General features: G+C 39.3%; 1 protein-coding gene and 1 non-coding gene across 3 annotated transcripts in view; both read left to right on the forward strand.

The window, feature by feature from the left end:
- SLC2A2 (solute carrier family 2 member 2) overlaps nt 1-26753 on the forward strand; it is a 36773-nt gene that overhangs the window by 1844 nt on the left and 8176 nt on the right. Inside the window, exons 2-10 of one of the 2 annotated variants that reach the window (XM_060011145.1) lie at nt 3754-3884; nt 5856-5948; nt 10019-10281; nt 15101-15225; nt 17856-17971; nt 19109-19271; nt 19760-19947; nt 22393-22497; nt 26535-26636. In XM_060011145.1, the coding sequence (XP_059867128.1) occupies nt 3798-3884; nt 5856-5948; nt 10019-10281; nt 15101-15225; nt 17856-17971; nt 19109-19271; nt 19760-19947; nt 22393-22497; nt 26535-26636 (1242 nt within the window). In that variant the 5' untranslated portion in view covers nt 3754-3797. The remainder of the gene's footprint in view (nt 1-3753; nt 3885-5855; nt 5949-10018; nt 10282-15100; nt 15226-17855; nt 17972-19108; nt 19272-19759; nt 19948-22392; nt 22498-26534; nt 26637-26753) is intronic. The other variant, XM_060011146.1, reaches the window with a different exon arrangement.
- TRNAG-GCC (transfer RNA glycine (anticodon GCC)) lies at nt 12215-12287 on the forward strand. Its single transcript has one exon. It is a non-coding gene; the product is annotated as a tRNA-Gly (tRNA).

The raw sequence follows: 26753 nt of genomic DNA on the forward strand, positions 1-26753 counted from the left end.
ATGCACTGTATAATTCAAAAGACTTGGACTCAGATTCTTCAACTGAAAAAGGAAGAGATTAGCCTAGAATCCATTGCTCTCAAAGGTCCCTTTCAGCTTGAAAATTCTATGGCTTGAGAAGCTCCTGGACTTTTCCAAAGTTGGGTGCAAGATAGCCTTGGGGTTGGTGTACATAGTATTTTGTAGAGGAAAGAGTACAAGCTCTGCTCCCTACCTAGTCAATCAATAGATGCTGAAAATCTGCCTTTTTGTTTAGCAGTGGGAGTTTAAGATGAGCTCTGGTTTCCAATACAAGAGTATCTGTTATTCATCAGCTATGTGTGTTGGGCATACCACTTCATCTCTGAGCCCTGGTTTCCTCACCTGTAAAATGGGGATAATTTCATGTACTTTGCAGTAGTGTTGTGAAGATTACTGGTGATTTCTAAAAATTTGACAGGTGGTCGTTTGGCAAGAGTGATAAATGAGATGATAATGATGTGATTAAAGATCAGTTGGTTTTTAGCCCTTTCACTATTTATAGGAAGACCACAGTATGTATCTTATTCAGCCTTTGTAACAAATCTATGCATTAACTATTATTATACCCATTTGCGGGGTAAAGAAACTGAGATTTGGGGATGTTAAGGGCCTAGCTGGGACTCTTCCAGGTTTTCTGACTCCCAAGCCTACTTGTTTTTCCTAATAGACTCCATCTGATTTTTAAGCCACAAAATAAACACCACATCTGGGTTTTTTTGTTGTTTGTTTGGTTTTTTTTTTTTGAGGTACGCGGGCCTCTCACTGTTGTGGCCTCTCCCATTGCGGAGCACAGGCTCTGGATGCGCAGGCTCAGCGGCCACGGCTCACGGGCCCAGCCGCTCCGCGGCATGTGGGATCGTCCCGGACCGGGGCAAGAACCCATGTCCCCTGCATCGGCAGGCAGACTCTCAACCACTGCGTCACCAGGGAAGCCCCACATTTGTTTTATGTTAAGGTTCAGCCACTTGCCCATTCTACTCTTCTACATTTATCCAGCAGCATATTTTTAATTGGACATAGAACATAGTTTCTTTAACTTAAAATTATTAAGCTCTAAATGAAGACAGTCTTTCTAAAAGTGCATGCTTAATACCTTGTTACCTATGAAGAAGTTGAGAGAAAAGGCTTGAATATCTTCTGCCACTTGGTGGATATATGGCCTTTAGATGAGTTCATTACCCTTTCCATATCATTACCTTTTCCCATATGTAAAATGGTGTAATAATTTCCACCTACAAGGTTGTTGAGAGAACAGGCAAACCATTTAGAACACAGAGCCTGGACAAGAGTAAGTTCCTCTCTAAGTTCTCACTGTTTTCACTAGCTCCTATGTACCTATCCTTGAGTCAACCTCTTGGATATTAGATTGAATGAATGGAGGTTAATGGGCCAATTCAAACTTAGTTGTTTAGTAGTTTTCAGAAATTTTCCCTCTCATAAACAAAACTTTCTTTGACCAAGTCTAACCACAAGGTTAACTACAAATGTTATCTCTTTTTATTTCACAATGGAAAAAGAAATGATGGGAAGCGAAGAGCCAGTTCAAAATGGAGTTCAGAGAGGGAAATCAAACCTGAAAATAAGAGGTAGAAAACAAACAAAAAAAATGCAATCAAACAGTTCCAGAGGCTTTGATATTTGGTATGATCACTTTGGTTTGGAATTCAAGTGGCCCGATTAAAATAAATGAGATTGCTCCTTATCTGACCAACTGGGTGAAATTTCTATCTCAAGGAGTTAAAGTGGGGAACTTCAGGCCATGGGTGGCAGTACCAGAGCCAACGCTGAAAAAGAAGCCAGGGAGACCAGAGGACCAAGACTTTAAGAACACCCTAAGATTTCTAAATGTTTAAAACCTCTCTTATCTCCTTCACAGTGGCTTTTTTGTTATCCCTATAATGTGAGAAAGTGATCTTAGGGGCAGCTCCAATATTTCTATAGCAATGACTTAGAACAATTTAATTGGAAGGTAATGGGACAGGAGTTCCAGAGATCTATGTTTTTTTTTTGTTTTTTTTTTTTTTGCGGTACGCGGGCCTCTCACTGTTGTGGCCTCTCTCGTTGCGGAGCATAGGCTCCGGACGCGCAGGCTCAGCGGCCTAAGACACCAAGTGCTGGGAGACTCTACCACGGAAGAAAAGGAGATGCAGGGATGAAACTGGGCAAGTATGTCGTAGCCCTGGGCTTGGTGTTGGGTAGGACCTGAGGTTCTTCTTCAGCTGAGCTACAGATGAGCAGTTGAGTAGCCTTTGTTTGCCCTTTTTGATTTTCATCAGAAACCTCACAAAAGTTTTTTATTTTATTTTATTTTTTTTTGCGGTACGTGGGCCTCTCACTGTTGTGGCCTCTCCCGTTGTGGAGCACAGGCTCCGGACACGCAGGCTCAGCAGCCGTGCCCGGATCGGGGCATGAGCCCGTGTCCCCTGAATCGGCAGGCAGACTCTCAACCACTGCGCCACCAGGGAAGCCCTCACAAAAGCTTTTTATGGGTGTGTGAGGAAGGAGGGGATTTGTACGGTGAGTGGTGGGAAAATGGAAAATGCACTTGGAACTGGTCATTGTTTGCTGATTTGCTTCAGCATCACAATCGGCAAATCCTATAAATACGTGCACTCTTAGTTTCTTTTTTTTCAATTTAGAAAGATTAGGATCCTAGAGTTTCAGACCTGTTTGGCTTGTGAATGTTTGTTTCTGATCAATGAGAAATGCAAAATAACCAAGTAATTAAAAGCATAAGTTCTGGATCCAAATCATTATTCTATCAATACAAGTTACTGGCTGTAAGACTTTAACTAGTCTAGTTATCTATAAAATAGGGATACTAATGGTACTGTCATGAGGAGTGTGGTTGGCAGAATAATGGTCCTCAAAAGATGTCCACGGGACTTCCCTGGTGGTCAGGTGGGTAAGACTCTGTGCTCCCAATGCAGGGGCCGGGGTTCGATCCCTGGTCAGGGAACAAGATCCTGCATGCATGCTGCAACTAAGAGTTAGCATGCTGCAACTAAAAGATCCCGCATGCCACAACAAAGATCCTGGGTGCCACGACTAAGACCCAGCGCAGCCAAAATAAATAAATAAATTAAATAAATAAAAAAAAAAGCTGTCCACAACCTTGTCCCCAGAACCTGTGAATATGTTACCTCACATAGTAAAAAGGGCTTTACAAACGCCATTACCGTTATGGACCTTGAGATAGGGAGATTCCGGCTATGAAGATGGAGGAAGGGCATGACTAATCAAGGAATGCTGTAAAGCTGGGAATGGCCCTTGCTTTACAGCTAGCACAGACCCTGGTCCTTCAACCACAAGGAACTAAATTCTATCATCAGCCCAAATTTTCCCCTACATCCTCCAGAAAGGAACACAGCTTGCCAACACTTTAATTCTAGTCTGATGAGACTAGTGTCAGACTTCTGACCTACAAAAACTGTAAAATAATAAATTTGTGTTATTTAAGCCACTGCTTTGTTTGGTTATTTGTAATAGCAACAAGAGAAAACTATTACAGGTAAATGACAATACGCATACAGTCATGAATGGCATGCGGTAGGCAAAATAATCAGTATTAGGCATTGAAGCTCTGTTTGCATTGCACCTAACATCAAGATTGTCCAGGCTGTAGTAATGGAGATTATCAAGAAGGGGGTTAAAGCCTGCTTAAGGCGCTTCTTGGTCCCCTCATTACTAATGATGCTATCTGTAAATGAAATTCTCTGTCCTTGGAAACAGCTTAAAGGGAAAAAGGATTCAAGGAGAAATCACCAACCAAGTGAATGGAACCTCATCTTAGCTTTGGCTGCCTGAGCCACTGCGTTTTAGATGTCTCCAGTTCCATTTCAGAGGATAATTCAAAGTCTCTGGTAATCCCACACACCATAACCATACCATGTGTGTGTATTTGTGTGTGCAAGCACTCACACATGTGCACTTTTTACATATATTTTATTTATAATTATTTTACTATTGATTATTAATAAATAACTATATGTATATATGATTTATATCTAATAAATACAAATGTGAATTATATAATTATATGATATATATGATATTATATATATGCTTCATAGTTATATGATATTATATGGTTCTTTGGAGATATATATATATCATATTAGCATGCAACTTGGGTCAGCTTTGATGTCTTGTCTTTCAGGGAACAAAGTTACTGGGAGGGAAAGTCTATATAGGGGCCACCTGCAATTAATTCTGACTTAGTAGAAAGAGAGGGAATATACAGATTCCCAATCATCACCCCAGAGATTCCAATCCACTAGTAGATCCGAGGTGAGCCCCAGGAAGCTACACATGTAATAAGCTCTTCAAGTAAAGTCTGGTTTTAGGACCACTAGACAGTAACTTCAAGGGCTCTCAGGGTGGTACTGTGATAATACTTTGTTGATGATGACACTGTGAAATTTCTGATCTCCAGAAATTTAATTGGGGAATAAGGAAAATTAATTGATAAATAAATTTAATCTGGTTAATTAGCTATTCTTCATGCTGGAGTAGGGGGATTTACAATTATTTGCCAATTGAGAGAAAAACTGAAGATTAAATAGGGAAAGTGGCTTGGGTCACATACCCACTAAGTATCAGAGCGGGAATTAACGCTGTGTTGATATGACTCATTAATTCATTCAACAAAGTTCCTACTATATCTCATGTCATTTACTTTAAAATTTCAAATTACATAATTATACATGAAATATTTTCCGTACAAAATGTATAATAATATAAATAAAAGAAAAATACTCTTTTACCCCACCTCTCCAATCTCACATTCCTCCTCAAAGGTCAGCCTTTTGGTGTTTGTTCTTCAAGAAAATATTCTATGAGTTACATAAAACACACACACATCAAATAACACTTAGGTTTAAGTCTTTTTTTTTTTTTTTTAGGTTTAAGTCTTTTTAAAAAAATAATGAGATTTCACAATTTCCTTTGTCACTTAAAAAGTCAGTATATAACAATCACATTATTCTAACTGCTGCATAATGTGTTGTAGGTACCATGATGTATTTGAATCTATTTGGCCATTCCGTTGAATGACATTTAGGTTCTTCCCACACTTCTTGCTATAACATGCACAAAAATGCATCAGATATCCTTACATGTGACTCTGTATGCATGATCTGATCTCTCTAAGATGGTCAGACATGTAATTGTAAGTTGAAAGAGATGGATGCTCTGCCACTTTCTACAGTTTTTTGTAGCTGCATGAAGTTCGGGAGAAAATAATATCCCTTAATTCACAACTCTAGGTTCAACAAGTTGCAGATCCTGAAAAGTATTTTACCTAGATGTTGATGTGGATTGTGATGCCTCTTAGATGAGTTGTGAGGTGTTTCTGAATCATGGCAATGTCCAGGAGAACTCCCTATCTCTTTGTTACTGGTGTCTTATTTGACTTTTCAATGATTTTTAAAATTTTATTTTAAAACTGTTTTTGAAAAACAAAACAACAAAAAAAACAAACTGTTTTTATCTTGGCAGTGTCCTCTAGTCAGCAGCAATTCTAGTTCACAGTCCTGATTTTGAAGCTTAAAAGAATATACACACACATATATATATATGGAAAAGGATGTCTGGTTCCTCCCCTGGACGAAGCTGTCCCAGATTTTTGCTGCTTTAGCAGTGTAGGGGAAATGAAAGGTGCCCACAGTCCCATATGAATGAGCCCTGCCAGGAGCATAGGGCACACAATGAATGAGTATCAAGGGGCAAGAACCAGCCAGTGGAGCCTGTCAGAAGTCCAAGCTGCAGAGTGATGGGGCGATGGTAACTGGAATTGCCTGGTGTTTCCCAACCCTGTGTTTCATTCCCCACAGGTCACCAGGACCTTGGTTTTTACTGTCTTCACTGCCGTGCTGGGTTCCTTCCAGTTTGGATATGACATTGGCGTGATCAATGCACCTCAACAGGCAAGTGAGACATGCCCAAGTTCTCTTTTTGGTAATTTCTATCAGTGACAGAAAGGTATCTGCTCCACATCCAGAGAGATAAGGTGTGTCCACGCAGGGAACACGGGATAATCCTGGTCTTCTGTCAGGTTCCACATGTGTGGTTCCAAGGCTGATAACTTGGCCTTGACTCCTCACTTTAAAACCCTCACAGAAAAAGAAAAGAGTAATAAATAATCCTTGATCTCTGATTCAGCTGTTCGCTGAGCTCACAGAAAACTCCAGCTAGAACACCACGTGCCTAAGGATTTTTTTTTTTTAAATTTAAGAGCTGATTGAAGCATACATTCAGAGCTTCCAGACGCACAGATGAAAATGCCAGGGAATAAGAGGAAACAATGGAAGGATAAGGTTGTTTCAGTGCACAAACATGTATTGAGCACCAACTCACTGTGCGTCAGGCACTAACATATGCTCTCCCCCATTTGACTCACCCAACAACCTTATTATGCCCATTTCTTGTCCAGATTAAAACATTTTGGAACCCTGCGGGGGTGGGGGGTAGGCAGGGGAGGGGATGGAATTGGATGAAGGAGGTCAAAGGTACAAACTTCCAGGTATAGGATAAATAAGCACTAGGGATGTAAGGTACAACATGGTAAATATAATTAACACTGCTGTATGTTATATATGAAAGGTTTTGAGACAGTGAATCCTGAGTTCTCATCACAAGAAAAAAAAACGACAAGCAAACAAAAAACACTTAGGAGCCCTAAGACTAACAAGCTTCTAGTCCTTCCCCCTACTCCTGTGTCCCATAGTTGATCCAAAGTAAAATAATACAGAACCTTTAAATAATAGTCAACAAGGCCAACAACGTTTGGGTTTTCTCCATGTTGACTATTTGAATGGGTATTTTTTTTAAATATTGAATAATTTCTATCATTCTTCTCATTTACTTTGTGCATCCCTACTCTGGTTTCCAGTGAATAGACAGGAGAAGGATGTCATTTTTCTCAGATCCCACAGCCTGTAAGTGGGGAAACCAGGACTTCGTTCCCTCTGCTCTGAATCAGACTGTCAGGTCGTTTAGGGTGGGATTGACGTCTTATTCTTCTTCCTAGCACCAGTGCCGAGCACAATGATTGATGTAAACAAAAAAGCGTTTAGTGAATGAAGAAGAGAGAGAAAGAGACAGAGAGAGAGAGAGAAGAGAAGCTAGGGGACGGGGTGGCATAAGGTGATGGTACAAGCATTTGTTCGGTGCCTTCTATGAATCCATCATATTTCATCTGCTTCTCTTATGACACTGGACTCCAAGGAAAATGTAAGAGACTACAGGGTGTGAACGTGTGAAATGTGTACTTGCCACAGTCCATCTGCTGAAAAGCGTTGCTCCTTGAACTAAAAGATGTGCTCTGGTTAGGTACCACATAGCATCATGAGTGTGGCAGCCCTTCCCAAGGCTGAGAGACTTGGGGAATAACTCTGGGGGCCATATTATTTTTTCTGTGGGTGATGACAACACATGCTAATTTAACAGGATTCTTGAAATTTGGAATTGGTAGAACCTTTTCTCTTCTTGTGGGAGAAGTTTTCAAATCCTTATTTAAAGCATCCTCTTCAGTCTTGGAGGGAAAATTAATCTAAGGTTTCCCCTCCTCCAATCCAAGTCCTAGAGCCAAACCTAAACACAGAGATTCCCCCACCGGCATCCGGCTTAGTGCCCTCTCTATAACCCCTTCCTTCTGTATGGAAAGAGCTGCTTAAACACTATTACGTAAGAAGAGTCATTCAGGCCCATTTGTTTTTATTAGCAGAATGACATTTGGAATTGTTTTAGGGTATTTTAAAGTCACACTTTTTCTACGAATATGAAAACTATGCATGCCTGTTGCAGAAAGTTTTAGAAGAAAAAAATTCATGATTATTCATGTAGAGCAAACTGATGAGAACATTTGGGATAGTTCCTTTCAGCCTTTCTTCTGTGTATATTATCCATACAGAGTGGCCTTCCATGAGGTAAATGTCTGGATCAGACTTCTTTTATTGTAAGAGGATATCATTCTCTCCCTCATCAGCTGATTTTACCACATAGGACTTTGCCCAGGACTGGCAACCTAGGGCAGCTGCATTCCAGGTCCTTGTCAGAGGTCCTCCCAGCTCATTGCTGCTGAATAGTGACCAACTCATCCAGAGGAATGACACAGACGAAGAGAGCCTGAAGGATGTGCCTTTACTCGATTATACTTTTGTTTGATCTTTACCTCTACTGAAACACATTATAAAATATGGCACTGTGAAATCTAGTTTTGAAATTGTTTCTTCTGTTACATACTGAACTCTGTGAGGACCCGTACAAGAAACTTCCTTCAGGTCTCAATACCTTCTCAGGTACTACTGAGTTGTTTTTGATCTTCAGAATTCACCAGTATATATGACTGTTTTCCTCTCTTTTCACTGGCTGCTAGGAAGCTTATTAATAAATTTAGAGCTCGCCTAAAGCAAGGATACAGCACCTAGTGTTTGAATTTGTATACCAACTTTATTTTGGGCCTCATCTTTCCCAATCTTTATTCTTATACCTACTTTTATGTTTCTATTAAAATATTTACAGAAGCCAATTGAAATCCTGCTATGCAGGGGTAACAGTGGAGTGAAAATATATCTTTTCAACCTGCAGGATATTTTCAATTTGGATAGTTGCCAACGTTTAAAACGTGAAGAATTTTACATAAAAATCCAGATTTCTGGCTTCTCGTTAAAAATTAAAGGTCATAAATAGACATTTCTCCAAAGAAGATATACAGATTGCCAACAAATACATGAAAGGATGCTCAACATCACTAATCATTAGAGAAATGCAAATCAAAACTACAGTGAGGTATCACCTCACACCGGTCAGAATGGCCATCATCAAAAAATCTGCAAACAATAAATGCTGGAGAGGGTGTGGAGAAAAGGGAACCCTCTTGCACTGTTGGTGGAAATGTAAATTGATACAGCCACTATGGAGAACAGTATGGAGGGTCCTTATAAAACTAAAAATAGAACTACCATATGACCCAGCAATCCCACTACTGGGCATATACCCTAAGAAAACCATAATTCAAAAAGATACATGTACCACAATGTTCACTGCAGCACTATTTACAATAGCCAGGACATGGAAGCAACCCAAGTTTCCATCAACAGATAAATGGATAAAGAAGATGTGGTACATATATACAATGGAATATTACTCAGCCATAAAAAGAAACAAAATTGAGTTATTTGTAGTGAGGTGGATGGACCTAGAGACTGTCATACAGAGTGAAGTAAGTCAGAAAGAGAAAAACAAATCCCATATGCTAACACATATATATGGAATCTAAAAAAAAAAAATGTTCTGATGAACCTAGGGGCAGGACAAGAATGAAGACTCAGACGTAGAGAATGGACTTGAGGACATGGAGAGGGGGAAAGGTAAGCTGGGACGAAGTAAGAGAGTGGCATGGACATATATTCACTACCAAATATAAAATAGATAGCTAGTGGGAAGCAGCCTCATAGCACAGGGAGATCAGCTCGGTGCTTTGTGACCACCTAGAGGGTGGGAGGGAGGCGCAAGAGGGAGGGGATACGGGGATATATGTATACATATAGCTGATTCACTTTGTTATACAGCAGAAACTAACACAACATTGTAAAGCAATTATACTCCGACAAAGATGTTAAAAAAAAAATTAAAGGTCATGCAACACTAGTCTCACATTGCAACTTCCTCCTTCAGATGGGACCAATAAATTCTGCCAGCTCACTATTACATTCTCAGAATTACAGACAGCATTTCAGTCCTCTAGTCATCAAGATCCTTCTTGCCTCCTTCACTTGTTTGTTCCTGTCTGGCTCCTGTTGGCACTGGAATTTGTGACCTCTGTTTTACAGGATATGGTCAACTGAGACAACTATATGCGTTAGTATGTGCATAACACACATAATTGAGATAATCCTGTTTAAACACCTAACAAATATTTTAAAGGAAAAACAAACAAAAAATATACAGAATGTTTGAAATATTGGAGCTATTTTTCTTTATTTTATCTCCTTAGGTAATAATAACCCATTATAGACATGTTTTGGGTGTTCCGCTTGATGACCGAAAAGCTATCAACAGCTATGCTATCAACAGTACAGAGGAACTACCCGCAAGCCCACTCCTAGGGGTCCCAACACCAACCCATTGGGCTGAGGAAGAGCCTGTGGCATCTGCTAGCCTCATCACTATGTTCTGGTCCCTGTCTGTGTCCAGCTTTCCAGTTGGTGGAATGATTGCCTCATTCTTTGGTGGGTTGCTTGGAGACCAGCTTGGAAGGTAGGCAAATTTCATAAACAAGCAGAAACACAGAAACTTCAGTATTTTGGGTGTCATAATTTGTTTAGAAAGAAATCATCTTTCCTTTTGTGGAATAGTTTCAGAGTTGTTTTTTCAACTCACGACCCTATGAGTTAGGTTGGTATTGGACAAAATAATGGAAAAATCTGTTGCAACCATTGGCTTAATAGTGGAGGCATTTGCAGCAAAAGTGAGTTTGGTGTGTATTTCTAGATAATCACTCTGATTCTCTGACTTTGTAACTTGTAAAACATATTGAGAAACCACCGCGCAAATGGTTTACTCAGGAACTCAGTGGGGAGTCAAGCGTGGAATTTTTAACCTGGGAGTCGATTGCTGGCTTCATCAAATTGCTCCATTTCTCAGACCTCCAGGTTTTCATTTTCAGATTAGAATTTGACATTTGGATCAGTCAGGTCCTAAGGTCCAGTCAATATCCCCCGCTCCCAGTTGCCCAATATACTTGGCGTGGGGTTTCTAGCTGCTGCTCCTTTTATCTCAAAGCCCCAACAAAGGGCTGAAGCAAGTGGTGTCTCCATTTCTCTACTCTGGTTTCTATTATGTGTTTTGGATTAAAAACATCAGTGGAACTCCTTTACACTCAAATTTCATTTAGTCATGTGATGTACTAAAGCTCTTGGATCCCCCCCACCCCCACAGAGAGGAAGTAAAACAGAAAATAAAATGGTTATTTCTTTAGATTTATTTTCTGCTCTTTGCATCCATCTTTTATCACTTTTTATCTCATGATAAAAACATGCAAATATGGAAAATTTAGAAAATGCAAAACCTTTAAAGTTCTAAATGATATAGGCAACTATCTTAGTAATACTGGATTACAATTCGTTTAACTATTTTTAAAAATATTTATTTATTGTATTTATTTTCCTTTTTTTGGCTGCGTTGGGTCTTAGTTGCGGCACACAGGATCTTTGCTGAGGCATGTAGGATCTTTTTTGTTACGGCACGCAATCTGCTCAGGTTTCTCTCTAGTTGTGGCGTGCGGCTTTTCTCTCTCTCGTTGAGGTGCGCGAGCTCAGTAGTTGTGGCGCGTGGGCTTAGTTGCCCTGCAGCACGTGGGATCTTAGTTTCCCGACCAGGGATCTAACCCACGTCCCCTGTATTGGAAGGCGGTTTCTTTACCACTGGACCACCAGGGAAGTCCCTCATTTAATTAGTAAAATCCTTACTTTTTGTTTTCTTGGCCACGCCACATGGCATGCAGGAATCTTAATTCCCTGACCGAGGGTCGAATCTGCACCCCCTGCAGTGGAAGTGCAGAGTCTTAACCACTGGACCACCAGGGAAGTCCTAAAATTCCTACTTTAAATTATAGTTTTCCCTCTTTGGTTATTAAATTCTGATAAGTTCTTCCTCTTGTACTGGAGCTTTTATATAGCAAGACTGTAAGAATTTCTCTTAAGTAATGGGTAGCATGGTAATGCAAGTTTTATTCTTACTCTTATTTGAGAGAGACTTCCTCTACCATAAAAGAAAATGGTCAGTTCTTCAAATTTTTATCAACTTACTGGTGTTTAGCTGATCTTTAAATCAGTATCCATAAATTATGCAGGTCATTAACTGGCTTTAATTATTTAAAAAATTTAAAAATCATTTCAAGTTGCACCAAGTTGGTTTAAGCAATAGTTGGAAATTTTTCTAGATTAATTATGTCTAAAATAAATAAAATTAAGCAAAGCTAAGTTAAATTTTTAAATATGGATAGACCAACTCTTTTAGCAGCTATTGACATTTTATACTTCTTCTCATCACTGAGGAAAAAATTTAAGCCCTTGTCCCTCATTTAGAGAAGAGATTCTAACAATCCAGTGACTTACTCTAAAACATTTAATTAGTGTCCTGGTGATGGAATCAGGATGCTTGTCTTCTCAAGTCTTAGGATTTAGGGGCGTCCCTGGTGGTCCAGTGGGTAAGACTCTGTGCTGCCAAAGCAGAGGGTCCAGGTTCAATCCCTGGTCGGGGAACTAGATCCCACATGCATGCCACAACTAAGAGCCCAAATGCCTCAACTACAGATCCCGCATGCCGCAACTAAAACATGCCACAACGAAGATCCCGCATGCTGCAACTAAGATGAAGCGCAGCCAAAAACAAAAACAAAGGTCTTAGGATTTAGCATCAACAATGTCAAACGACCAAAACAATGTCAAATGACCATTTATCAAATTATTTATTGTGAACTAAAAGTGAGGCTTCCTCCAACTCTCAGTAGAAAAATGATCCTCCTTGAAAATAGCCCTAAAACTAATCATTTTAACTTCAAAATTAAGACAAAATAGTTCAGTCCCTCCCAAAAACTATTTTTCTAGGGAGATTCACTGAGAACTAACATGATGGTCCTTATTGCCAGGGTCATTGCTTTACTAGTTAAAAGGAAATAAAAGTGTACTTTTCTGTTACTGCTTTAAAAAACATCTTTCCTTGTAATTGTGTTAATAGTCAATAGATGTCTATAGCCACTATTTTATAGATTTGGGTTCTCAAAGTGAAATTTTACTTAAAATTTAAGTACCACGGTAAGGTAGGGGAGACCATGATCTGGGCAATCCACACTACCATGAGTGAAGGAAGGTATACACAGCTTGCCTTTGAATATGTTCTTTCTTTTGTATCAAAAATGGAACTCACCAAAATAAAGCATTAACCTTTGGTTTCACACAGATCAAATCCCAGCTCTGTCACTTAATAGCTATGTGAAAATAAGCAAGTTACCTCAGTTCTCTAAGATGTTTCCCTCCATCTGCAATGTGGGGAAAAAAATACCTCCCTTGTGGCATTATTGTAAGGATTAAATTAAAATGAATATAAAAGGTTTAGTACACTGCTTGGCACAAAGTGAGCAGGCAGCAAGTGTAGATGATGATGATGATGAAGAAGCCTATGCCTACAGAAGTACTTAGAGCAAGATTTAAAGAAATATACTTAGACATATATTTCTTTCTCCCTGATTCAACCATTTCGTGTATTTTTAGATTATTTATTCTTGGCCATTTCTCACGTCTGAGCAGAAGTTAAAATCCTTTAAGGTGTATAGAGTGCTCCAGCATCCACTGGTGGTAAGGAAGAGGGACTTTAGAACAATCCGGCATCAAAAATACTTTCAGGCTATCTATCTCTTTTACGACTTTTTATCTTTTCCCCGCCTAATGGAATATACTATTAGCTAGCTAGTAACAGTTTCCTAGGGTAAATTATTGAATTTGCCTGTCCTCTGTCCTTGTGTAGAGAAAAAGCACTTCACAGACGAACACCCCTGTCTTTTTCTACTATGCAGTTCTGAAGCCGGTCAGCTCTAAAGCACTCTATTTACCTGTCTTTGGGTAGTTGATAACTTGCATATACTAGCTTGCCGTTACTGCTCTAATGAATTACTACAAACTTAATGGCTTAAAACAACACAAATTTGTTTTCTTACCGTTTTGGAGACCCAAATTCAGTTTCAGCTGGCTGAAGTCACAGTGTCAGCGGGGCTCATTCTTTCTGGAGGCTCTGAGGAAGAGTCCATTTCCTTTCCCTTTCCCAGCTTCTGGTGGCCACTTCTGTTCCTTGGCTTGTGGCCCCTTCCTCCATCTTCAGAGCACATCACTACAAGCTTTATTTCTTTCATCACATCACCTTCTCTTCTGCCTTCCTAGTATAAGGATAGTCGTGATTACATCATTGGGCCCGACTGGATAATCTCTTCAATTCAAAATCCTTAATTTAATCAATCTGCAAAATCCCTTTGCCATATAAAGTAACATATTCCCAGGGTCTGAAGATTAGGGTGTGGACCCTTGTGGGGTATTATCCAGCCCATCACATGGTTTTTTGGGCAATCATTGCAGTATGAGATTATATAGTTTTATTTTCCAGAAAAAAAAAAAAATCTGTTTGGTGTTTAAGATACTTGCTTAGAAAAAGCTCACCTATTAAAGTTTGAAACACTGACATAGAGCATAACAAGATACTTACATTTCTTTGTGGGACAAAAATTTTCACACCCGTTCACTCAAATTCTTTTATTGGCCTTAGCATCGACTGAACTTTGAAGAAGGTTTTTGTGTACCTCACTTTCCCATTTAACAGGAGCAAGAGTATCAGATACCTGCAAATGTCAATTTTCATATGATTAATTTTGAAAATGATGTTTTTTTGCTGTTGTCAGCTTTATTACATATTTTACATTGGTTGACATTAACTCATAGATTCTGGAAATATGCTGGCATACAATGACAAAATACGGATAACTATAGTTCTCTATGATAAGGCTTAAAGTAAAAGCATGTTTTAATTTACTTCCAAATAATTCATACTAGAGAAAACTTAACTTTGAAAGTTCCTTTCATGATCTATATCAACTAAAAACTTGTACCATTAAAAGAAAAGAAAAGGGGTGTCATAAGTTACAACTCCAGAATTAAATTTAGCTATCACCAGGCAATTATTCTTTAAAACAATCAACTTCTAGAAAACTTAATTGTTAACTATTTGAAAAGGTGTCAGAAGTGTTATCTTAAAGCAAACTAGTCATCATCACAATTGAATCATCTCTATCAAAATGTGGAGATCAGGTACCTGCAACCCCAATTCTCCCATTATATATATATTACGTATTGTTAATGCTTTAACCCACAGACAGATCAAAGTAGCAATCATGGTTTAAGATTCCCCAACTAGCTCCATCAGCAAAATTAAAATATTCAGTCTTAGGTAAAAATCTCAGCATGCTCTGAAAGCAAATAATTTTATCAAGTTTTGAGGCTAAATTTATAATCCTTGCTTTTCAAATTTTCAGAATCAAAGCCATGTTGGTAGCAAACATTCTCTCAATAGCTGGAGCTCTCTTGATGGGGTTTTCGAAATTGGGACCATCTCACATTCTTATAATTTCAGGAAGAGGCATATCAGGACTCTACTGTGGTAAGTCATGCACACGCACACGCACACACACACGCACACGCACACTCCCACACAAACACATACACACATCTGAAAATTATTCTGAAGGCAGATGTGGTTACATGTAGAGAATTTTTTTGAGCCTCGAGTGACATCATGAAAGGGAAAGGCAGTAGCATAAAGTTGCAGTCCTGAGTCAGGGAGGTTTGGGACCAGTAAGTGGAGTTGTAAGGGTATGTTCTTATCCACAGCGATGACAACATTTCTAGTCGTACGATCTAAGACAAATTATTTAACTTTGTTTCCTTATCCAGTAAGTGAGAAGGATGACAGTATCTACCTCCTGGAGATGCTTGTGAGAATAAGTGTTCAGCATAGAATGTGACTACAGCAAGCTGCCAAATGTGCTAGCTGTTATCATTACTCCCGTTGTTCAGTAGACAGCGGAAGACTGCTATGCCCAGACCCCTAACTCTACCCTTAGGGCCTACCTGGCCACTGGTGTCTCTGTCTCTCCTATCTGGAAAGACCCTGACATCCTGGCCCATCTCTCAGACCACATTCCCTAGCCCTAAATGCTTCCACATGTAGCTGGTTGAAGGGTTAAAGTGGTGCTGACCATATAGGGAGAGGGAAGCAGGCAGAATCAGTTGGTAGAGGAGTTCAGAATGGAGGAAGGGTGCTCCTCCTAAGAACTTCACATCTAAACAGCTGAATCACTATTTCTTGGAGACAGCTTTTCAAACTACCTGAAGCGACTTATCAGCAGAAAGGGAGGATCGTGCATTCTCTAAAATAGTCAAATCTTTTGCTTCTCAATCCCAGTGACACCCATTGTCCCAAATCATAGCCACTAATAATATCCATTGGGGGTGGGAGAGGAAAGGTGAGGGCACAAAACGGTATATAAAATATTTTTAACACTTTTACCTGCAAAGAGGAACAGACCATAATTCCATGAGTCTTCAATGATCAGTTGAAACAAAAGTCTAAGATCACTTGTCTCTTTTTGTTATTTTCAATGCTAATAAAAATAACTGAAAGGGTAGCTTGATCAAGGTCAAGAGTCACCCCACTTGCGGAAAAAGCTTTGGATTCAGAGTGAATCGATTCTGGCACTGTCTTTGTCTGGCCTTAGTAACTGAATGTGAGACTCAGTTTCCTCTTCTGTAAAATGCAAATAATAACACAATCAAAGAAGTCCAAATCATGATTCTTCTATCTTTTCTCTCTATTTTTTAAAATATAGCAAGAAAAAAATTACAAAGTATTTTGGTAAAGTTGAAGATAAATGCTGTAAACATAACATGGAACAACCTATCACTAGCATAGCCAAGTAACTTGTACTCTCCAACCACCTTTCAAAATTATGTCAGATCCTATTATGAGCATTAAAATTGCTAAAAATTATAGGAAATACAATTTGACTTCAGGTTCATGTGACTTCAGACCTGTGAGCTTATCTGCATTTTCTGTTCTTGGGGTATAATGTTAGGCATTACACAAAAATAGTACAGCCTAGAATAGGACCAAACAAATGGGTTTTTTCCCCCTTCTTCTTTAAGATCAACAGACCACTCATTAGAGTTACATGTAAAAGCAGAAATTCAGATGCTGTATCAATCATGCAAATGTTCATGTGATATTAAGAACAATTTGAAGCATTAAAAAATATTGAAAAAAAATATTGAAACAATTCCTCAAAGCATCTTTCATACATTTGACAGGCAGGCCGTCTCTCTAAGAGGAAGCCTCTGACAAATCTTACTTTTAAATTCTTAAGAAAATGCCAAACATCGCATTCAGCCTTGCTCATTGATAGTCTCTGACCGTTTTATGCACTCAGCAAATGGCTAGATACTCCGCCATTTCCAACATGACTGATTGCATCTGCATCTAGGAAAACTATAGAAGGCAGAATGGCCTAGAGCTTTTCAAATTTCTGTATTCCTTTAAGCACCAGAAGTCTTTATGCAAATAAAATCTTTTCTGAAGCCTATTATTTGGAGAGAATAAAGAAGCTAGGTTTGCTCTGGTTGGAGTGATTGGGGGAAGAGCCTCTGAGTTCCTCAACCCCTTCCACCTTCCCCCTTGGCCTGGCCAACTCAACTGTGACCTTGAGGCACCTCCACAGTGTGGAAACTCAGACAGGGCTTGTAGTTCTCCACTAACACTCTATTGCACTGTGATCTTGGCTAAGTCATTTCTCACCTTTATCAAGTAAAGAAGTTGGCCTAGATAAGTTCTAATTTCCTTTAATCCCACAAATCTATAGTGAGAATATTATTGTGTTTTTAAGAATATTGTTAAAGCATTCTTCAGTCTCTTTTCTGAAGATAACCTAAGGCATTGTGATACAAACTCAATATTAACATGGATTTTTTTAACTAAATAAGACAACGCTATGAATAATTGCCAAATGCATGACTAACCATTCCTTTCTATTTGTATATCCAACTACAACTTCATTTGGAGTCGCATCAACAAACATTCTTTGTGTAAACTGTGTGTAATTGTTGGTGACAAGGGCTCTTCCTTCCAATGAACTCAGGAAGGGAGTTTCAGCAGAATATTGACTGTACTTAAACAGAATTATTGTTATTGAGATAGTCCTGGCTACACTTTAACATTTATGTTCATGTTTCATTCAGGGTTAATTTCAGGCTTGGTTCCAATGTACATTGGTGAAATTGCTCCAACCACGCTCAGGGGCGCTATTGGCGCCCTTCATCAGCTGGCCATTGTCACAGGCATTCTTATTAGTCAGGTAAAAACTCCCATCCCCTACCTCACCCATCCTCTACTTTACCCAACTTCTCCTTCCCTGATTGTCCACTCTCACTGTAGAACGACACAGAGGAAAAAGGCAGTTCCACAGGTGGTAGTGGAGGTGGTATAGAGACATAGGATTTTTAGCTCAAAGCTAAAGTACTACTACTCCACTCTTCACTTTTCCCCTTGGAGTTGTGGTGGGGTTGGCACTGGAGGTGACCTGGTAAGCCAAGTCTTGAACTGCTGGAGCTATTCTAGAATTAAATTACTCCATTTAGATTTCAAGGAATAAAAACTTTCAAAATTTTGCCTACCCAGGTTTCCTTTGTTCTGAGCATCTTACCTGCTCAAATTTAATATGCAGCTGCTTACAATAGCAGTTCTTGTTCAGCTGGCTCTATTCTTTCCTTCTGTCCTACATTCTCAGAGGGAGTCCTAGAAGCTCAAACCTATGGCTATCCAGAGGATAAACTACTTGCAGTCGGGATCACAAAACTAGTTCTCATTAGAGTAATTGTTTTATTTATGTAACCCCATTCTATTTAAGTTCTGGGTAACCTAAAAAGAATTTTTTTTTTTTTTTTTTTTTTTTTTTTTTTGCGTTACGCGGGCCTCTCCCTGATGTGGCCTCTCCCGTTGCGGAGCACAGGCTCCGGACGGGCAGGCTCGGCGGCCATGGCTCACGGGCCCAGCCGCTCCGCGGCATGTGGGATCCTCCCGGACCGGGGCACGAACCCGTGCCCCCTGCATCGGCAGGTGGACTCTCAACCACTGCGCCACCAGGGAAGCCCTAAGAAGAAATTTTTTTAACAAAGGTCCAAAGATGCATGATTTTTGCTGTTGTTTTAGATATCAAATGTGTGCTTAAAAGTTTGGTTGATTCACATCCTAAATGTCCCATAGGAGTTAATGAAAACAAATCTAGGTGAATTCTTTGTAGAACAAAGAGTCCATAATTCAGTTCAGATGAGACACACTAGCAGTAGTTTTCATCTTGTGCGTGCTTGTGCATACGTGAGTCACAGCTGTCAGGGATTACTATCAAATAGCCAACGTGCTTTTTCAACAAACTGTTCCAGAAGGCAGATCCAGAGTGATGTGCAGTTGACATGCTTCCTCCCTGACTTTTCAGATCGTTGGCCTCGACTTCATCCTGGGCAATCATGAGCTGTGGCACATCCTGCTTGGTCTGTCTGCTGTGCCAGCTGTTTTCCAATCTTTGCTGCTCTTCTTCTGTCCAGAAAGCCCCAGATACCTTTACATCAAGTTGGATGAGGAAGCCAAAGCAAAGAAAAGTAAGTCTATGGGTGGTTTTACTTTCTTCCTATTGTTTTGGAACCATCAGCTAATGAGAAAGAGTGTGCATGAATGGATACTCATGAAATTGGTACCAGCGCTTTCCAAATGAAGTCAGTGATTATATGTAAGAAGAATATGCAAGATCACTTAATATGACGGGTGTATGCCATTTTGCAACCATAAACATTCACACAAACCCAAACAGAAAATCCACATACAGAGACTTCTAAAAGACCTTTCCTGCATTATCCTTCTATGATAATGAGGATCACAGTTTTGTTTGTCATAAGATGAAGCGAAATGTTCTGCTTTTTTGAGAAATAAAAAAGCAGGATTTAATTTAACAAGAAAGAATTTCCAACACCCATGCTATTAAGTAACAGAAAGGGCTATGCAGAACTGTAGCTCTTTCATTAACATAATACAAATAAATTTATTTTTGTTTTGACCTGAGTTGTGTCAACCTGATCGTTTTGGGGGACAGGCTTGAAAAGACTCAGAGGAAGTGATGATGTCACCAATGACATCACTGAGATGAGAAAAGAAAGGGAAGAAGCATCAAGTGAAAAGAAAGTCTCCATAGTTCAGCTCTTCACCAATTCCAGCTACCGACAGCCTATTCTAGTGGCATTGATGCTGCACATGGCTCAGCAATTTTCTGGAATCAATGGGGTAAGTTTAAGAACGTCCCCTAACTCTTAAGAGCAAAGTGAATTAAGATAGATGAGGAAAGGGGTTTAAGTTTAAATAACTAAAGGATACTTTAAAATGTTGACGTCACATGTCTTACTGCAACAAATATATTGAATGAGCATTAATTTTTTGTCTTGACTCATCTGCCTTCTAAAATCAACTTACAGTTTTTTAAAATGTCAATAATCAATGGTCTGCATGTCTATTAAGATGAAGGTTAAAAGGCAAGTCATAATGAATACAAAAGAGGGAAGAGGAGAATAAATATAACTAGAAGACTAAATTACCAGGGGTTTCCAGAGTTGAGTGTCAAATTTAGGATTTCTGATAGCCTAAGCAAAAGGAGTCCATGATTCCCTCTGTCTATTTAAATGAAGTATACCAGATAGCCTTGTGCAAAGAAGTTTCCTGCCATCCAAGAAACTTTCACTCTATTTGGGGAGATAGCACACAAAATAAACAATAGAGTGAACTGACATGATATTGGTGAGTAAGGGTAATAGAAAAGAAATGACTGAAAAACATTCTGAGTACTAAACTAGCTAGCATTTAGGTTTTGAATTGAAATTCTCGTATTATGCAGACTAAAATTGTTCTACTGACAATTAGCTACTAGAAGAAAAAAATTAAGCATTTGTTAAGAAACTAGATAAAGAAAATCATTTATCCCCTTTCATTGCTGTTAAAAATGTGGTTTGGGCTTTTATAGTGAGCCAATCCTAGATTCACAAAGACACTTTGGGGGTGACTGATGAATGGGCAGAGACTTGGGGGAAGCAAAGAAAGCAAAAGTTGAAGCATGAGTTGAAGCAAAAGAAGACCTGAGCCTCACTCCACAAAGTGAATGCTGCTCTGCTGTGGTCTCCATCCTCCTTTAACAGGTCCCTGATACTCATTTTTTATCTCTTAACTCTTTATAACTTTGGGGCTCAGAGACCAAATCTGTATCCTCTCTCTCGGCTCTGCTTGTATATCCAAGAGCACAACACTTAATCTCTCTAAACCTCCCTGCTCTAGCTTCCATCCCTGTGCCTGACTTAGATACACTCAGGAAGTGTCGAACCATGCGCTGTCAGGCAGCCTAAAATGGTGGGCTGGTGTGCAGTGAGTAATCCTCTCCTCACTGAACACAGTCTGAACAGTCCTCCTGCGTCAGCCATGTCTGCAGGAAGAGGCACCAGCAGCAGGACATGTTATGTAGGAAAGGAACTGATGGAAGATGATAGAACAAAAAAGATGATGTAAAAGACTATTATAAACGTAAGGACATAACCAAATAATAAAGCCTATTAGGGAGGTTGTGAATCAGATTTCTCCATCCACTGAGATTGGTGGAAAATTTTGGGTTACATGCAATGACAACCAGAACTCTATACACACTGGTGAGAGTACAAATCGACACAACTTTTTTTTTAAATTTTTTATTGAGGTATAATTGATTTACAGTGTTATGTTAGTTTCAGGTATACAGCAATCTGTTATACAAATACATATATCCACTCTTTTTTTAGATTCTTTTCCCATATAGGCCATTACAGAGTACTGAGTAGAGTTCCCTGGGCTATACAGTAGGTCTCCATTAGCTATCTATTTTATATATAGTAGTATGTATGTGACACAACTTCTTTGGAAAACTGTTTGGCAGTATCTATCAAAGCTGAGAACATGCATACACTACAACCCAGCAATTCTATTCCTAGGTGTAAATGTATACATATTTTACCAAAAGGCTTGTACTAGAATGTTCATAGCAGCACTATTCATAACCACTCTAAATGATAACTACCTAAATACCCATCAATAGTAGAATGAGTAACTAAATTGTGGTATATTAATACAATTATACACTAACCAGCAATGATAATGAACAGCCTGAAAATACAACAATATGGATAATTCTCATAAAAGTAATGTTGATGCCAGATACAAAATACACACAAAATATGTGGTTCCATTTATATCATGTACAAGACTAGGCAAAATTTATCTATAAGGATAGAAGTTGAAAGAGTTTCCTTTGAAAAAAGGGTGACATTCAGGGGGCTTCTGGAGGGCAGGAAATGATTTATTTTTGATCTAGACTATACAGGTGTGTTTAGTTTGTGAAAATTAATTGAGCTGTACACTTAAATGATATGTGTACTTTTTTGCATGTATTTTATACTTTAACAAAAAAATGAAGTGCAGATGTACAGTTTTCAGCTAAATATAAGGAGAACTTTTAAGTGACTGGAAGCTTTACACACTGAAGGAAGATTGTGGTTTCTCCTTCCCTGGAGGAAGAGGGTGGATAAAACCTTTTGGGAGTTCTAGGGACCCTGGTTCCATTGAAACACCTAAAAATAAACAAACTAAAATAATTCTTGCTTTAAAGCCATGAGTGCTAGGCTCCTTGATTAAGGCTAAACTATTATTATTTTGCAGATATTTTACTACTCAACCAGCATTTTTCAGACAGCTGGAATCAGCCAACCTGTTTATGCAACCATTGGAGTTGGTGCTGTCAACACAGTTTTCACTGCTCTCTCCGTAAGTAAAATACTCTATATAAATATTCTGCTTGCTCCTCAGTCCAGAAATGGGAGTAAAATAACCTTGTAATATAAAAGTGACCTATGACTTATTGTCCACGTGTGGTGGGTATGTAGATAGAACCAAGTGGGTCACAGGAAGAGTCCTATATGTGAATAACCAACCACTGTATTGAGATTAGGCATAACTGAACAGGTGGATCACTGGTTCTCCTTATCTGCTGAAGATGTCATTTGTCACTCATTTGTGAATTAGTAACTCACTTGGGGGCACAGACACTTGGTATTTTTGTGTAAATACCTGGGCTCTTTCTCCTTTGCTCTGTACTTAAGCCCCTTGATATTAGCAAACAGCTTGTCATTTCTATCAGCATTGGATCCTAGATCCTCTCCTTCCATGGTTGAAAATTTTTATCCTGATATCTTAGAAAAAACATTTTTAAAATAAACATGGTCCTCTCAGTTAGATAGCTAAGCCTCTAGCAAAATTAAACTGATTCAGTAAATTCTTATGATGTTAGGCCATTGGGCAGAACTTCCAGGTAGTTCACAAGGCCCTGGCTTCTGGTGATGTATATGACTGTGATATTATGAGAGGATGGAATAGAAGCGGTTTATAACTTGAAATATTATTGCTATTTTTGAAATGTAACTTTTTCAACTGTCAAATGTTATTATACATTTTTGAAAATTTTTCTCAACAAGGGCAGAGGTCATATACTCTTCTTAATATCAAATACCTTATCTAAGGAACGATTCAGTATATTGACAGTAATAATATTTAATATAACAACCTAAGAATTAAAGTAAATAAAAAAACAACAGCAAAACCCCCCAAACTTCCCAACTAACGTAACTCACTTTAAAATGAGGATAATTGAGTTTATCTTTGAATGCAGATGTTAAAAAAGCTTGTGCTTTTTAATTTTGGTCACAGTGCTATATACTCAATATACTTTAGTCACTTGTTTTTCATTCTCTGCACATGGACTTTTAACTGTTACCTAGAGTAGTCAATAAATTACAGCCTGGCTACCTAGATCAAAAGGCAGGTTTGTCCAGACCACATTAAACAGAACTGGACCTTGGAAAGAGAAGGAAGAACAGATAATAAGGGAACACGAGTGCTTCCGTAGAAATGCCTTTAGAGGCATTTAAAGGCATTCATGGCCTGTTCAATCCAAAAGGCCACTCTAAACCAATAAAGGCCTGGTACTAGGATGGAATCCAAGGGACTATTCCCATTCTTTTGTCTCCTGAGATAATATTTTTGCAAATCCCACTTCAACATATTTTTTTCATATAGAGACTATGATTAAAACATTTTATGTGTAACAGGATTTGCTATGTAAAGCATCATGTTATCAAGATCAGGGTAACCCAAACTCTAAGAATATCTAACGAGAAAACGACTGCAGAATTCCATTTTTGTCCTCCCCCCACCAGCCAACCCCATGGAGTGGGAAAAATTGTTCTGAAAATAGAGCCTTGATTATTTTGAATCTACCTTTTTTGAACTCATCCTTTTATTCTGTGAAAGTTTTTGCATGACTGACATAATTTTTTTTTTTTTTGCGGTACGCAGGCCTCTCACTGTTGTGGCCTCTCCCGCTGCGGAGCACAGGCTCCGGACGCGCAGGCTCAGCGGCCATGGCTCACGGGCCCAGCCGCTCCGCGGCACGTGGGATCTTCCCAGACCGGGGCACGAACCCGTGTCCCCTGCATCAGCAGGCGGACTCTCAACCACTGCGCCACCAGGGAAGCCCCCTGACATAATTTTTAAAAGTCAACTCTAATCGGCTGTCTAATTAACCCTCCAGGACTACAGATAACAGTTAACATTTTTAATTATATTTATTTTTGAAAAGTTGTTTTAAAGTTCAAAGAAGTACATAAAGGACAGCCTCTCAGTCATCCAGTTTCTCTCGCCAAAATCAACCAAGGTTACCGAATTCTGTGCATCCTTTCAAATAAAGATGTGCCATTAGGAATATGTACTGATAACATATTAATGTTTCAACAGTTTGGAAGGAACATAATCAATCTTTTTTTTCTGGATGAGTACTTAGAGAAAGAGATAGACTTTCCCAACTCGATGCTGAATTATGTTCCACATTTCCAGATTTTCTTTTAAACTAATGAGCTGGTAGAAGGGAGCCTGTAATCTTGAGTAAGAAAACAAAACAGGAAGAATATAAAGGGAACTGGAAGGCAGCATAGGTCCAGAGGAGAAAGAGTGGCTCCAAGTAAGCATCCAGGATCTGAGTGATGTACAGTGTCTGCAGCGAAAATGAGAATTAAGATCAGGTAGACATCTCTGGCCCCTGACCAAATCTCACCCTGTATCACACCCTTTCCTGAGTGCTCACCTAGCCCCAAGGAGGGAGTCCAACTCAATTTTCAAGGCATGTAGTTTTAGAGTTTATAATCCTATTAGCAATAATTGTTCAGAAATAGAAGGAACAGACACAGTAAAAGCCCTTATTCCTGAAGAAATCCTCCAGTTTTCTCAGCAGCTTGACATGGTGTCATCAAATCAGATTTAAAAGTCATAATTAAAGAGTCAAAATATATAGAGAAATTTTATGAACTTGAGAAAGGTTTGTTTTTCCCACTTTCTTCTCAACAATTAAACGTGGGCTCCTTGCTTCCCTGGTGGCCCAGTGGTAAAGAAGCCGCCTTCCAATGCAGGGGACGCGGGTTTGATCCCTGGTCAGGGAACTAAGATCCCACATGCCACGGGGCAACTAAGCCCATGAGCCACAACTACTGAAGCCCGCACGCCCTAGAGCCCATGCTCCGCGACTACTGAGCCCGAGCGCCTCAACAAGACAGCCCACGTACCGCAAACTACAGAGCCCACACGCTCTGGAACCCGCACGCCTCAACTAGGGAGAGAAAACCTGCACACCACAACTAAGAGAGAAGCCCACGCACCACAACAAAACATCCCGCATGCTGCAACTAAGACCCCACAGAGCCAAAAAAATTTAAAAAAAAATTTTTTTTTAATGTGGCTCCTTGCTTACCACCCTGAAGTGATTTGAAACTCTAATACGAAATGTCTCTGAGATGAAAGGGGCTTTCATTGTAGGTGAAAAGAAATGTTTCTCAGATATTTTCAGAGCCAAAGCTCACTATACTAAGGGTATTGGATTGCTGTTGCTTTACTGATAGATTTATGAGCCTAACCAATTTACTCACTGAAGTGAGAAATTATGACAGGTAGTTTTTGTGTGTGTGACTCTCCAACCTTGGCAGTATTCCAAGGATCAAGCAAGAGTCTATTCAACAAACTCTGGTCCTGGCTAATCGTAAATCTTAACCATTAGTGCAAAGATCCACAGACCCACAGGAATCGACACCAAATCTCCCGAATTAGGATAAGAAAGCACTGTAACCTTTTGCTTTAAAGTCATACCTTTTCAAGTGGATAGTTCATGACCAGCACCAGGTACATTTAGGCTCACCAGAAAAATGCGGACCTGACTATTTTGGTAAGGCCATCAAACTCTGTATGCTGCCCCTGAGTGGACACAGTTTGACTTTATTTGCAGTAAGAAAGTTGGATGAGAATAGTTAACACATCAACAGTTGTACTGTTTCAGGGGTCTGCAGTGCTCAAATCCTTGCAGTTATAACTTAGGATAATTATCAGAAGGGAAATTAACATCATTTTTATGTAGGACCTTCATATTTTAAGTCTCCAGGAAATATATTGGGAGAGGTCCAAGAGGTCCAGTCTCTAAATATTGCACCCAAAATGATAAACATCAGGTGGTGGTAATGCTATGGTTCTTTCTCTAGAATGGCCTGTTCAAATCAATGTGACGAAAGGAAGCCAGTAGTTGTAAATCACCTCTGTTCACTGAGAACAGCTTTGCCACCCCAGGCAAGAGTCACCCCCCTCCTGAGTTCCACATCTGTAAAACGGAATAACAGAACGGCCTCTTTCCAGCTGTATAAATTAGAATGATCTCTTTGGCAGTAAAAACGATTTAAGTATAAAGCCAATATGTTTTAAATTTTTCCTAGGTATTCCTTGTGGAGAAGGCAGGGCGACGCTCTCTGTTTTTAATCGGAATGAGTGGGATGTTTGTTTGTGCCATCTTCATGTCGGTGGGACTTGTGCTACTGGTGAGTTTGGTGCCTGCACTGAGATTTTTGGTTACCATATGATAGCACTTCTGAGCTGCAGGTTAAACGTTTGAGATTGACTTACGAAATAAAGCAAGAGGAACAGCATATAATACA

Source organism: Delphinus delphis, chromosome 4 (assembly GCF_949987515.2).
Source record: "Delphinus delphis chromosome 4, mDelDel1.2, whole genome shotgun sequence".
NCBI lineage: Eukaryota > Metazoa > Chordata > Mammalia > Artiodactyla > Delphinidae > Delphinus > Delphinus delphis.